At 37.5% G+C, this 15,518-nt stretch overlaps 1 protein-coding gene across 6 annotated transcripts in view; it reads left to right on the top strand.

Moving 5' to 3' along the window:
* Positions 1-15,518, top strand: part of SCOC (short coiled-coil protein) — a 44,633-nt gene that overhangs the window by 24,286 nt on the left and 4,829 nt on the right. For 2 of the 6 annotated variants that reach the window (XM_017959057.3, XM_017959056.3), the window contains exons 1-3: positions 11,101-11,206; positions 11,426-11,614; positions 11,692-11,804. The exons of 2 other annotated variants lie outside the window; for them this stretch is intronic. In XM_017959057.3, the coding sequence (XP_017814546.1) occupies positions 11,568-11,614; positions 11,692-11,804 (160 nt within the window). In that variant the 5' untranslated portion in view covers positions 11,101-11,206; positions 11,426-11,567. Of the gene's footprint in view, positions 1-10,367; positions 11,207-11,425; positions 11,615-11,645; positions 11,805-15,518 lie in introns of those variants that run through there. 2 more of the 6 variants (XM_031664257.1, XM_021938809.2) reach the window with 2 other exon arrangements.

Here is a 15,518-nt window from a genome sequence, read left to right as displayed (position 1 = left end):
CCTGCCTCAGCCTCCCAAGTAACTGGGACTACAGGTGCGCACTGCCATGCCTTGCAAATTTTTGTATTTTTAGTAGAGACGGGGTTTCACCATGTTGGCCAGTATGGTCTTGATCTCCTGACCTCATGATCCACCCACCTCGGCCTCCCAAAGATTACAGGCATAAGCCACCATGCCCAGCCTAAAGCCAGATTATTTTTATAAAATTTTAGTGAACATGTACCCAGCTGACATGACTGAAAATATAGATTCATGTTTAGAGAATCACAAAATCACAAATGCTGGAATGAGGTGGCTCAATGACAACTCACTCAGGAAATATGCTTTGAGAACCTGTGACAGGCAGAGTGCCAAAAGCTGGATGGTCAGACACAATCTTACCAGCAAAGATTGACTCTTAAATCTGGGGAACCATTCACTCTAACTCACTGGTAGTGTTGTTTGATAAAGTTCTTAATGTTATTTTATACCATGTTAAGAAGCTAAATGAACTCTCTTCCAAGCCCTCACTTGAGGAAACAGGGGTGGACAGGAAAGTGACTAACTCCCTGCAGTCTGATGGTTAATTTCAAATATTTGAATGCTGCATAATATCTAGCTCACGACAGACACAAAACTAAACTTTTAAATGAGTAAAGAATGGAATGAATTGAATCTAGGCTGAGCCAGAGCAAGAACCCAGGTTTCTTCTTCTTCAAACCAATGTTTGTCACATTGTTGGCAAACATTTCTGAACCAGTCATTTGCATACCAACATCATGATTTTTGCCACATTAAATTAACCATTTAATTAAAATCAGTTTTGAACCTAGCTTTATTCTAAGCAACATGTTAACAACTGTGAATTGAGAATTAGTTGTATTATTCATATTATAATAAAATAAATATGTAACTATTTTTAAAAATTCATCTTGTACAACCAGAGGTATAAATACCAATTCTGGGGGAAATGCTAATTGAAAATATTATCTAGAGACAAATAAGGACTGTAAACCAAAAAGTATCTGAGATAGGTCTCAATTAATTTAGAAGTTGATTTTGCCAAGGTTAAGGACACACGTGGAAGAAAAGAACACAGAATCAGAGAAACAGGCTGTGGTCTGTTCCTTTATCCAAGGATGACTTTGAGAGCTTCAGTATTTAAAGGGGAAAAGTGGGCTGGAGAGGGAAGAGCGAGGGTATAGTAATCTACATGTCACTGGAGAAAAGGCGCAGGTAGGGGAATGGTGAATGACGTATTCATCTTGTGCGCAGCAAATGGGCACTTTACATGAGATAGGGTGAACATAGAGTAGCTACCTATAGAGATATTTAACCTTTTATACGTAGCTATCTGCTTAAGAACAGAAGGAAAGGCAGCTTCTTGCATGACTCAGCTTTCAGCTTATTTTTTTTCCTTCTGGCAGAGTGAATTGGAGTCTTGAGTTTTTATTCTCCTTTCACAGCACCGAAACTGCACAGAATCATTCCTAACTATTTCTGTTTTTATGTTAAAGTCCAAAGGTTGATTCCATAAGGACCTTGAAATCCTTTGCAATTCTTGCTTGAGAAACTCTAAAAGTACATGGGTAATTTCTTACATTTCCTCTACCTATTGAACAAATAAATGAAAATGACTGATCAAATTTGTTTACTCTTGGTTATTATCAGAAATTGTAATCTTGAGAAAAGTATACATGAACACCTTAATTTACCAAATAGCTATATGGTATACTGTTGAGTATAGTATACTAGTCTGTAGTATACAGTTACATCTAGTTTTGAAATCAAGTTTTAACAAATAGGTTATATTCTTTACTCACCAAATTCAGAACAGCATTCTCCAATGAATTCAATAACCTTTCAAGTGAAAAAAATGAGTAAAAAAGAAAATGTGAGTTCTTATTTAGGAATGAAATGAAACATGTTTTGCAAATTAATGAGCTTAAAGCATCAGAGAACACACCTGGTTATACTTGAAAGTTATAAAAAATGCTTCCATTTAGCATATTTCACCTGAAAATATCCACAGTATGTTTAGAACCCTCTAATTACTTAAGACAAAATAGCAGCTTGTATGTGCACAATGAGAGTGTGCCAGACTGGAACATCAAAAAGATCTTGGAAGTTCTCTGTTTCATTATTTATCATTTCTTCCCCCACATAATACATTGCCTTGTACAGTTTTCAATTAGGACTTCCCCCATTCTCTATGAAAAAATTTTAATTTTGTGCCTTTGTTTAGATGAACTATATTATCAATATTCACATAGTTCAGGTCACATGAATGTTCACCTTATAATTAAATATTTCTATGCAATTTCAGTGGTTTCTATTTCTACTTATAGCCTTTCCGTATTCAGAAGAGGGATTTTTTTTTTTTTTGAAACGGAGTTTCGCTTTTGTTGCCCGGGCTGGAGTGCAATGTCGCCATCTCGGCTCGCTGCAACCTCCGCCTCCTGGATTCAAGCAATTCTCCTGCCTCAGCGTCCCAAGTCTGAAAGCTGAAAATAAGCTGAAAGCTGAGTCATGCAAGAGCTGCCTTTCCTTCTGTTCCTAAGCAGATAGCTACAGACAAAAGGTTAAATATCTCCATAGGTAACTACTCCATGTTCACCCTATCTTATGTAAAGTGCCGATTTGCTGAGCGCAAGATGAATACATAATTCACGGTTCCCCTACCTGAGCCTTTTCTGTAATCCCTTCCAAGGTATTACAGGCATGCACCACCACTTCCGGCTAATTTTGTATTTTTTAGTAGAGATGGGGCTCCACCATGTTGGTCAGGCTGGTCTTGAACTCCTGACCTCAGGTGATCCGCCCACCAAAGTGCTGGGATTAAAGGCGTGAGCAACCACGCCCCACCCAGAAGAGGGAATTTTTTTATGGCCAAGTAATTTTTAAAACCATTTTTATTGAAAAATATAATACAAATGTAGAACCTGTATAAAATAAACATGTAGTTTAATAAAATAAATATGTAGTTTAATGAATGTTTATTTCATGATCAGTTTGTCAAAATTTCAACTTTTTTTTTATACCCACTTACATGTACTATTCTTTTAGGCATCTTTTGGTCATTTCAAGGTGGGTTTTTTTCCCCCTAATCATTTAAGGTACATCTTAATGATCAGCAACACTGTTTTATCAAATTTGAACATCTTGTGAAAGATATATTACTCTCTAATAGTTATCTTTTTGTATGTTATCTTTTTTAGATAGAGTTTCTAAAGACTTATTTTAAAGTTTAAATTAGCAAACATAATTTGGTTCTGGAATTTGAAAAAGGTAAACACTCTAAAGTAACTATATCCTATCTTATGGCAATCATTTTTTTGCATTTTAAAAATAGTTTTATCATCCAAAGGTGCATCCAAAATAAACCATAGGTTTTTCTGTCTATTTTTAAAATATATAGTTGTGAACCAAAAGTATCTGAGACAGGTCTCAATCAATTTAGAAAGTTTATTCCACCAAGGTTAAGGATGTGCCCATAACACAGCCTTAGGAGGTCCTGATAATATGTTCCCAAGGTGATCGGGGTACAGCTTGCTTTTTTACTTTTGAGGGAGACATAATACATCAGTCAATACACATTAGATGTACATTGGTTCCATCTGGAAAGGCAGGACAATGCAAAGTGGGGACTGCCAGCTTATAGGTAGATTTAAAAATTTTCTGATTGGCTATTGGTTGAAAGAGTTAAGTTATTAACTAAAGACCTGGAATCAATAGAAAGGAATGTATGGGCTAAAATGATAAACGATTATGAAGACCAAAGTTTTATCATGCAGATAAGCCTCTAGGTAGCAGGTGCAGAGAGAATAGATTGTAAATGTTTCCTTTTTTTTTTTTTTTTTTTTGAGACGGAGTCTTGCTCTGTTGCCCAGGCTGGTCTTGGTTCACTGCAAGCTCCGCCTCCCAGGTTCACGCCATTCTCCTGCCTCAGCCTCCTGAGTAGCTGGGATTAAAGGCGCCAGCCACCACGCTCAGCTATTTTTTTGTATTTTTAGTAGAGACGGAGTTTCACCGTGTTAGCCAGGATGGTCTCGATCTCCTGACCTTGTGATCCGCTCGCCTCAGCCTCCCAAAGTGCTGGGATTACAGGCTTGAGCCACCATGCCCGGCCAATTGTAAATGTTTCTTATCAGACTTCAGGTCTCTGTTGATGTTAATGCTGGTCGACTTTTCCTGAATTCTAAAAGGGAGAAGGGTATAATGAGGCATGTCTGAACCCCTTCATATCATGGCCTGAACTAGCTTTTCAGGTTAACTTTGGAATGCCCTTGGTTGAGGGATCCATTCAGATATTTGGGGGGGTGCTTATAATTTTATTTTTGGTTTACATATTTTAAATGTCTTTAATCTACAAGTTTCCTTTCCACTTCTTTTCCTCCAGTGCAATTTATTTTTTCATTTAAAAAAAAACTTTTGTGGTACATACTAGGTGTATATATTTATAGGGAAGCGCAATTTATTTGGTAAAGAAAAGGGTTTTGTTTGTTTTGGTTTTAAAATCTGTGTCCTGTAGTGTTTTGCATAGCTGGAATTTTTTTTTTTTTTTTTTTGAGATGGAGTCTCACTCTGTCACCAGGCTGGAGTACAGTGGCATGATCTTGGCTCACTGCACCCTCCATCTCCTGGATTCAAGTGATTCTCTTGCCTCAACCTCCCAAGTAGCTGGGATTACAGATGCCCACCATCACACCCAGCTAATTTTTGTATTTTTAGTAGAGATGGGTTTTTGCCATGTTGGCCAGGCTGGTCACCTGACCTGAGGTGATCCCCCCACCTCGGCCTCTCAAAGTGGTGAGATTAGAGGCGTGAGCCACTGCACCCAGCCTCATAGCTGGATTTTGATAATTTTATGCAGGTGGTAGATTTGACATATTTATCAGTTCTCTGTATTTCCTGTTAAATTGATAATTTATGGGCTTGATCAAGTCAGGCTTCAATTTTTTTAAATCAGACTTTCACAGGTGATGGTATATTCATTTTCCATTAGAAAGTAAATGATATCTGTCTCTCTTTGTGATGTTAGTAACATTGATGCTCAGAGTCTAGATAACTGTTTCTAGTAATCTTTTTAACTATACCCCTCCCCCTAGGGCCTTTTAATACATTTTCTTAATGAAACTTTTTCCCTATGAGATTGTCTTTTGCCATACTTGGAAAATGTTTATTTCTTCAAACGTTTTCCAGTACAATACTATTTTTCCTTTCTTTCTGGGACTCTGATGACTCAAGTGTTAGATCTTTTTTGGCCCTCAGATTCCTGAGGTTTTGTTCATGTTTTATTTCAATAATTTTTCTCTCTGTTGTTCAGATTGGATAATTTCTACTGAAATTATCAAATTCACTAAATCCTCTTTCATCTCCATCCTGCCACTGATTCTTTGCAGACAGTTTTAAATTTCATTAAAATTTAAAAATGTAATTAAATAATTATATTATTTTTCAGTTTAAAAATTTCCATTTGGTTTTTATTTATATCTTCTATTTATGTTAGTCATACTTTCAATTATCATTTCTATCTTGGGATTTTTCATGATTGCTTACACAGGTATTTTTGTAATAGCTGCTTAAAATCATTTGCAGATAATTTTAACATTTGTGTTATCTCACTGTTGGTATTTGTTGTTACTCTCACGGGAATTGAGATTTGCATGGTTTTTCATAAGCAGAATAATTGTGAATTAGATCCTGAATATTCTGACTATTATGTTATAAGTCCCTGGGTCCTGTTTAAATCCTATGGAGAATGTTGATATTTTTAATTTAGTAGAAACATGAGTTGGTTAGGTTGAGGCTCCAAGTTCCAACCCACCTTCTTTGGGTGGTGGTTCTAAAGTAATTTCAATTTGGAGTCTTTGCAGTTATTTATTTTTATTTAATTCTAGCAATCCTAGTAACAGTTCAGTAAAGCAGGTATTATGATACTCATTTTACAAATAAAAGGATAGGTTTGAATTCAGACTATATTCACTAGCTTTATGATATTGGACAAGACTGTCTTTGATCCTTTATTTCCTACCTGTAAAATGGAATTGATAATACATAGCTGACTGGATGGTTTGAGGACTAAGTATAAAACAACACATGTAGCATACCTAGGGCATTGTAGACTCTGAAAAAATCATGGCTAGTTCTTGACGGTTATACTGAGTGTTAACTTGATTGGATTGAAGAATGCAAAGCACTGATCCTGGGTGTGTCTGTGAGGGTGTTGCCAAAGGAGATTAACATTTGAGTCAGTGGGCTGGGAAAGGCAGATCCACTCTTAATCTTGGTGGGCACCATCTAATCAGCTGCCAGTGTGGCCAGGATATAAAGCAGGCAGAAAAACGTGAAAAGGCTAGATAAGCTTAGCCTCCCAGCCTACATCTTTCTCCCATGTTGGATGCTTCCTGTCCTCGAACATTGGACTCCAAGTTCTTCAGTTTTTGGGACTTGGACTGGCTTCCTTTCATCTCAGCTTGCAGACAGCCTATTGTGGGACTTGTGACTGTGTGAGTTAATACTACTTAATAAATTCCCCTTTACACACATATATATATAAAATATATATATATGACTAATAGGATATATATATTCTACAAATATATATCCTATTAGTTCTGTCTCTCTAGAGAACCCTAATACACTAGTCTTCTCATTTTTAAAAAATGATCAATTTTATTGAGGAAAAATTACTATCAAATGCATACATTTTAAGTTATGGAAGATGACTTTTGACATTCACATACACTGTGTAATCACCACACCAATCAGTCAAGATATTATAGGACATTTCCATTGCCCCAAACAGTTCCATCATGCTTTTTTGAGGCAGCCCTCCTCTCAGCTTCCACCCCAGGCAATCACTGATCTGATTTCTGTCACAACTGATAAGGTTTATCTGCTCCAGAACTTTACATTAAGAAAACAATAAAGTCTGTACTTTTTGTATCTGGTTATTTTCATTCAACATAAATATTTTAGATTCACTTATTACCAACAAGTTTGTTCTTATGTATATCTCAGAAATTTATTCCTTTCTAATTGCTGGCTAGTATTTCTGTATTTTTGGAATGTTTTCCTATTATTGATTGAAATAGCTCTTAGATATTCTGAATTCAAGTCATTTGTTAACGTATTGTGACTATTGTTTTTCTCAAGCCTGTGAATTATCTTTTCATTTTCATTATGATGTCTTATAGAGAGCAGAAAACCTCAACTTTTATGAAGTTCAATTATTTAAATTTTTTTTATATTGTTTTTTGTGACCCATCTCAAAAAATTTGGCCAACACCAAGGGGATGAAGGTTTTCTTCTCTGTCTTCTTCCAGAAGATTTATAATTTTGGCTTTTATGTTTTCGACTCTGGTCCATTTTGAATTAACATTTCTGTGTATGCTGTGAGGTAGAGCTTGATATTCATTTTTCCTGCATATTGATATCAACTTGTTCCAGCAACACTTGTTGAAAATAATAATCTATCTATTCCCATGGAATTACCTTGGTACCACTGTGAAAAGCTAAATTATCAAATTTATTGCCATAAGATTTTTCATAATATTCCTTTTAATGGCTTCAGTATCTATAATATGTCCCTGCTTTTATTCTTGATATTGGTTATTTGTGGTGCCCCTCTCCTTTTTTTTTCCTGGATAAGTCTGCCTACAGTTTTAACATTTATTATTCCTTTAAAAGAACCGCCTTTTTGTTTTACTATTTTCTCTATTGTTTTATGATTTTCAATAGGATTGATTTTTTGCTCTATATTATTTTCTCTCATGTGCTTGCTTTGAGTTTAATTCATTTTTCTTTTCCTAATATCTTAAAATGAATGCTTAGATTCTGGATTTGGAACCTTTTTTTCTCATATAAGCATTTAATGGTAAAAAAAAAAAAAAAAAATTCCCTCTAAGCACTACTTTAGCTTCATCCCACAACTTTTGATATGTTTACATTTTAGTTTAAAATTACTTTCTAATTTTTTTGTGTGTGACTTCCCCTGTGACCCATGGTTTGTTTAGAAGTACATAGTTAGATTTCTAACTATTTGGGGATTTACAAATATCTTTCTGTTACTGATTTCTAGCTTAATTCCTTTCTGGGTAGAGAGAATAATTTTTATTATTTCAATTATTTTAAATTTGCTGAGATTTGTTTGATGATACACAGTGGAGTCTATTAAAGAAAGTGTGTTCTTCAGTTATTGGGTGGAATGTTCTACAAACGTCCATTAGGTCAAGTTGGCTGATAGGATTGTTCAGGTCTTCTATATCAATAGTTCAGAAATTTGCCAGCCTTTTTTCAAAATCAGCTTCTTAGCTTTCAAAAACACTAATGCCTGTATCTCACTCCTTAAGATTGTAATTTATTTTGAGGTGTGGTCTGTTCACTAGAATAATTAAAAGATTCCCAGGTGATTCTAATATACTGAAAAGTTTGGGACCTGAGTTCTGTATACTTAGATTTTCTGTATACTTGTTTTACAAATTGCAGAGCAGGAAGTAATGGACTGTTTGAATTCAATTAATTTTTGATTCATTGCTATTTTTTAGCACTGTGGTTAGGATTTTGCGTCTTCTTGATGAATATGCCCCTTTATCTAATTGTTTTAATGTTATTTTACCTAATTATTAGTGAAGGTAAACATTTTTAAAAAAATCTTTCTGGCCATTGAGTTTTCCTCTTCTGTAAGTGGCCTACTTATGTTATTTGAATATATTTATCTTGAGTTGTCTTTTCCTTATTGATGTGTCTGAATTCTTTATATTTTCAGAGTTTTACTATATTCTGCCAACCTGTGGCTTGTTTTTAACTTGATTAGAGATGGCTTCTCTTCTGTTTGTAAAACTTCTAAATTTTAAAATAATATTTTACATCTTTCCTTAATGAATCATGCTGTTTCTTCCCTATGGTGATGTCATAAAGACATATGCTTTTCTTCTAAAAGTTTAGAGTTTTGTTTCTCACATTTTGGGTCATTATTTCATTTGGAATTTAGTTTTATTTCTGTTGTATCAGGATCGAATTTCTTATTTTTATATAAATAGCCAATTTAACTAGAACCAATAAAATTTGTGTCTTCTATATCCTATGAACAGTTACTGTACTAATTTACATTCCCAAGTAATGAATAATAGTTTTTTCCCACAACCTTAGAAACAGTTATTCCTCACCAGACATCTTTATTATATACCAAATTCCAGGTATCCTTTTTGTTTTTTCTAATTTTCTTTTTGTCTATTCTTATGTCAATACCAGTTTTTAAAAAGTTGCTTTAAAATAGAATTACCATATGATTCAGCACAAATTAATGCACACTTCTAGGTGTATATCCAAAAGAACTGAAAAGAGGGTCTCAAAGAGACATTTGCACACCCATGTCCACAGCAGTATTATTCACAATAGCCAAAAGGAGGAAGCAACCTAAGTGTCCACTGATAGATGAATAAACAAAATGTGGTATAATACACATAATAAATGATATATAGAACTATTCAGCCTTAACAAGGAAGTTCTGCAATATACTATAACATGGATGAACCCTGAGGCATTATGCTAAATGAAATAAGCCAGTCACAAAAGGGCAAATTCGTATCATTCCACTCACGTGAGGTACCTAGAGTAGTCAAACTGATAAACAGAAAGTAAGATGATTACTGCCAGAGGATGAGGGGAGTAGGAAATGGAGAGTTGCTGTTTAATAGGTATAGAGTTTTAGTTTGGCAAGATGAAAAGAGAGATTGGTTCTGGAGATTGGTTGAACATCGATGTGGAATGTATCTGATACTACTAAGTTACAAATGGTTAAGATGGTAAATTTTATTCTATGTATATTTCACTACAATTAAAAACATTTAAAAATATTATTCTAGCAAAAAGTTGCTTTAATAGTTTCTCTTGATCTTTGGTGTCCTGCAATTTCACCATTGCACAGAATTCTTTATATCAATCCTGCTCAAGAATAAGTATTTCTTGAAACTGAAAATTCAAATAATCCACAATCTTGGAAAGTTCTTAGTTATTACTCTTTGAATACTGCCTGCATCCATTCTCTCTAGTGTCTCTTTTTTGGCACTCCTATTAGATTTATGTTGGAGTTTTTTCATTTATTTAGCTCCTACACTGCATTCTAGTAAATGTCCTCAAATTGAGTATTGTAATCTCAGCCAAATGTACAGTTCTCAAAACAGTGAATGGAAGATCTCTTTATATAGCTCTTAAAATGATTAAGGCGATGTGTCAGCAAACTGTGCCAGAAGTAAAAAGTCAAGAAACAGGGAGACATAAGGCTTGTCTCTACAGTTCAGGAGACTGTGCCAAAGCCAAAATAATGCATTGCTGTGGATGTCTGCTTTGTACTCAACGAATATTAAAGCAGGATGCCTCTTTGTGTCAAGTGCTAGATTACGATGAGCAGTGTCACGAAGAACACTCTACACTTGATACCGTATGTGTGACCTTGAGCAAGAAACCTATTCACGCTCAGGCTTCAGTTCCTTTCTGTGGGTTGCTGTGAGGTTCCAACGGGGTAAGGTGAGCAAAAATGCTATGCCTCAGTACCACTAGGGTATTTTCTCAATTCTAAAATATTAAGTTGCCACGCACTACAGATTTAATAATAGTTTGGGAGGAGGGGCGTGAGGAGAGGAACATTCCACTAGCGCAACTATAAGCTTTCCGATTTCGGAAATAAGAAAAATATGAAAAAGTCTGCTTTTAGAATTGAGGAACCATGGTGTCGCATTGACTTTCTTTGCTCGGTTCGCAAACGCTCTTTTCTTGAACTTGAATGACTTCTCTGTCGCTCATACCAACCTCTCTCCTGATTTTCCACACTGGGATTCTCACTCCAATTCTCAAGGTTTCCTAAGAGACACGGTGAGCCACTTCACTAGGGCGGTGTAGCTTCCTTCTTTACTGTCATTGGCTGTCGCTCTTCCAGGTCCCGCCCACAGAGACCTCAATCCTGATTGGATGTCAGTGTCCTTTTGTGATGGCAAAGCTGGATCCCGGTGCTTTGAGATTGGACGACTTGGGGGCGGCGGGCAGCTAATGCGCAGGCGTGTTTCCTCGAGTCGTGATTGGCGGGCGGGGTGCCAGGACGGGGCGGGATTCTTCTCACGCACATTCTGTGGGCGGAGTGGGCGGAGCTGCCGGCGTCAGTTGGTTCAAGTGTCCCGGCCTGAGGTGTCTGCTTGATCCCTCCCTCTCCCGGCGCCTCGAGCAGAAGGTGAGGGCCGTCCTGGGCAGCAGAGGGCTTGGCCCCAGGCGACTAGACCTACACCCTCGGTACCTCCGAGGGCCTGGAGGGCGGGGCGGGCTGGACGCGGCCATGCGCACCGGGGGCCCGGGAGGAGCGGTCTTGGGCCTGGGCGTCTGGTGGGCGGCGGAGGCCTGGCTCCCTGCAGAACCCCTGCGCAACCTCTTTTTCTCCTGTTTTCGTTGTCAGGCCCAGGCGTTCTTTGGGAGAAGGGCCTCTCGCGGTCCCTGACGCAGACATCGTGCAGGTTTCTCCCCGCAGCTCCTGGGTCGGGAGCCGCTTTGCAGCCCCCAGCTCTGGAATTGGACTGCGGGAGGGGCGTTTGGGTGGAATGGGACCTGGCTCGCCTGGACCTGCTCGTGGCTGCTCTGCAAGAGCCTGAGAGTTGGGAGGGGAGGCCAAGGTGGGGAAGGAGCCTAGTGAGCCGTAAAATAAGGATTGGAACGTCTTTCCAGGCGGCGAAAGCGGCACCTGGGTTTGTTGGTGAATCGTCTTCTCCCCAGAGTCCTGCTGAACAAGTTTTGGGAAGTAAGGTTTGGAAAGGAGAAAGAGGATACATTCCTGAAAGGCAAGGCTTCTGTTATACAATGTGTCAACCTCAGACTATTACGCAACAATAAGGACAGATGCCATTCCAGGTGTTCCCAACACGCTGTCTATGCCCCAGGACCCAAAGCTATGCCCATGTATTCTGGTACCTGTATCCCTGATTAAAATCAGTGTAGCTAGCCATCCTCTGAAGAGTATAGCTTCCGTTTACATCCTCATTTGGCCAAACAATTCCTTGATCTTGTGGAAAAACTGGATTATTTAACCAGGACAAGTCAAAGCAGAACTTGAACAGAGCTGAACAGACAAATTATATTGAAGTTGACGTAGCCTAAAGGGAATGGGGTTTATCTTGATTTGGTTAGTAAAGATTTCAGAGGAGTTTGACATCAGGGGTAGCAAAATGTTTGGCAAACTTAAGATTAGGGCCATATTAAAGTTTCTTCCATTGCATAATGGAAAAAGCGTGGACAGTGAAGTTAGACCTGGGTTCAAATTCTTGGTAGAGACATTGGCTGTGAAACCTCTGAAACAGCCTTTGTAAAAGATATATAGCCTCTCTGAAATTTAGTGTCCATATCTGTAAATTGCAATTTCCTTCTGTTGATTTGATGAAATAACATATGCAAAGCATTTAGCACATTAATGCACGAAGATACTATTTTAGCAGTCTTGCTAGTTCTCTAGTATGACAGATGGTGAAATCAATTTTAGATGCAGAAAAGTTGAGTGACTGAAGATGGACGGATATTAGAAAAAGGTCTCAAAATCTACAGTCTCAGATGTGACAACAGCTGTGGTGGAATGGTGGAAAAAACACTTGGGCGTTTGTTGTAGTCTTGGCCCTGTTGCTGACTACTTCTCTGGTCTTCAGTAAGCCATTGTTGTCTTTGGCCTTGATTTATCTGTAAAATGAAGCAGCTGGACCAGATGGTTTTCTTTAAATTCTTTTTGTTGCCCAAATGAGAGCTAAAAGGTAGAGAAGATAATAGCAGACATTTATTGAATACCTACTATGTACTAGGTACTGTTGCAAACACCTCGTATCCACTCATTCTCACAACAAACCCATGAGATACATATGGTTATTATCTGCATTTTACAAATGAGGAAACTTAAGGCTGAGGTGTTAACCTTGCCCAAGGTTCCAGAGCTTATAAGTTGCAGAGCTGGGATTTGAATCCAGGTAATCTGAGTTCATGTTGTTAATCATCGTGCCAAACTGCCTCTCGAGGAGAGTGATATTGTGGATATTGTATACTATTAGAGATACTATAAAAGAAGATAGGGGAATATTTGGTAAGATGCTCGTCTTTGGTCACAGGTGTGTGTGCATGGCAAAAATTATTTAATTAAATGCATCTTGTCCTAATGTTTGCCACATTTCCTGGTTTGTATTCTCTCTGCGTTCTGCCTCCTGGACTTAAATAATCAAAAAATAATTCTAGATTCCGTTCCACTAACCAAGGCTAGATACCCAAATTTACTGTGATTTTTGAGAAACCTTTAAAAGGTCTGACCTAGGCATACATCAGAGCTGAAGAATATCAGCGAACCATATCCATTTCTGGGTTAAGGTGATTTAGGATAGGCACAGCAGCCTCAGCACCCCAAATTCATTTCAGTGTTCCCATGCTTCAGCAGACTTGGTCTGAATTTTCTCGTTTTTCATCAGATTTGTGTTTATATGTAGGAGTAGAAGGAGTTGAAAGTGAACTTTTAAGAGCATATTTGACATGGAATTAGATTGATGTTATAGCAACTATAGGTAAAAAAGGATTTTATAGTTGAAAAAGTTGAAAAACTCAGTATTAAGTACCTATTATGATGTAGTACTGTGTTAAATGTAGACTTTGGGCAGTTTGAGGATCAATACTATTTTAAAAGAAAAAATCCGTGGCTAAAATACTTTGACATAAAGAACTCAGCAAGTCTTTTGATCTCATATGTAAAACAAATCAGTTTATTGCCCTAAATCTACTGAAAGACTTTGAATATATATTAATACAATAGTAGCATTTTGAGGTGGGTCTGTTTGATCTCATCACAATAAAATACAATTGCTTCTTGTTCTTTTGTTGTGGAGAGGCAGCAGGTAATACTGTGGTTCACCGTACTAAAGAGTAATGCCCTTATGCCCAGGGCTGCCAGATACAGTGGGCAGGTTTTGCACTGTACAACACTTGGGGTGCAATCTTACATAGACTGTGGTGTGAATTGTACTCTCTCGCGTTGTATATCCTATAGCACTGTTCTTGTGGCACTACTTTTGTGCTCCTGCCTTTGCCCCAATCTTGAGTGTGAGAGTAATTTTTCCTTTAATAAGCCCTCTCCACCCTGTTTTTCTGCTTTTTATTTTCTTTCACTTTTTAAGATGAAGTCACTGTTGCTAAACCACGCATAGGTTTTCTATTGTTTGGATTATATGTGGTCAGAATTTCAGAAACTGGCTTCTTTTTCTTTACGTCTTATATTGGTGAGTTTGGAACACTTGTGCTTTTGCAAACTTTTTGGTTTAATTTAAATATTAGTCTGAAACATAAGCAAAGGAAGACTTCCCAATCACTCTGTTATATCTGACTTCAAAATCAGCTGTGTCATTCTCTGATTATCTGTAGCTTTGGCTTGTATATCTTATAACTCTTCTTAGCTATCATGAAAATATGTTCCAGCTGTAGTCTTAAAAGCATTGGATATGAGAAATTTGAAGCACCTTTAATTTATTATTTAGCAAATACAGTTGCCAAATTGCAGCTTACTCCTGCTGAGCACTCCCACGATCACTTTTGCTTTTGGTTGTTGCCTCTCTCATCTCACTCAGACCTCTTTCAGCCAGATCAGTGGTTGAAATGGTATGAAAAGAGAGTGACTGGAGCACCTGGTTACAAGTGTGCTTCTCTGTCAGGGAAATGTCAAATCAAGTTTTCACTAACACTCTTCCTCTTCAATTATAAGAGACATGTTGATTCAATGGAGGGGAATAGTTTTTGGAGTGTGGTCTTTAAATACTACAGTAGGTTGAATAACTTTTAAAAAAAGAATTATTGGAAACATTTAATAATCTGAAATGCAGAGAACCTGAGAAACCATGTGAGAAAGAGGTCGGGCAGAGCAACTTTAAGTGCGGTTTTAGATAAGGGGAAAGATGCTGGAAGACTTGGAGTCGCTTTATTCAGCATCATTAATTGTATACCATTTGTAGTTAATTATTTAATAAATGTTATGCAAGGGATATTACATATTTTTTTCTTTTTTTTTTTTTTTGAGACGAGTCTCGCTCTGTCGCCCAGGCTGGAGTGCAGTGGTGTGATCTGCAAGCTCTGCCTCCCAGGTTCACGCCATTCTCCTGCCTCAGCCTCCTGAGTAGCTGGGACTACAGGCGCCTACCACCACGTCCAGCTAATTTTATTTTGTATTTTTAGTAGAGATGGGGTTTCACCATGTTAGCCAGGATGGTCTCGATCTTCTGACCTCATGATCTGCCCGCCTTGGCCTCCCAAAATGCTGGGATTACAGGCGTGAGCCACTGCGCCCAGCCCTACATATTTTTTTCTAGACTAGTGAGTGCTATCTTACTTGAACTATAAACTTGAAGTTTGTGTATATGTACACTGGGCACTTTAATTTGAAGTTCATGTTAGTATCTGAAATGTAACAAGATTTATGTAGATGTTCACTGGGCATTTTCAAATTTCATGTTAGTATCTGTAGTATAACAAGATTTATATTAACA

This window comes from Papio anubis, chromosome 3, assembly GCF_008728515.1.
Source record: "Papio anubis isolate 15944 chromosome 3, Panubis1.0, whole genome shotgun sequence".
Classification (NCBI taxonomy): domain Eukaryota; kingdom Metazoa; phylum Chordata; class Mammalia; order Primates; family Cercopithecidae; genus Papio; species Papio anubis.
The sequence above is the reverse complement of the archived record's forward strand: the minus strand, read 5'-3'. Positions and strand labels throughout refer to the sequence as shown.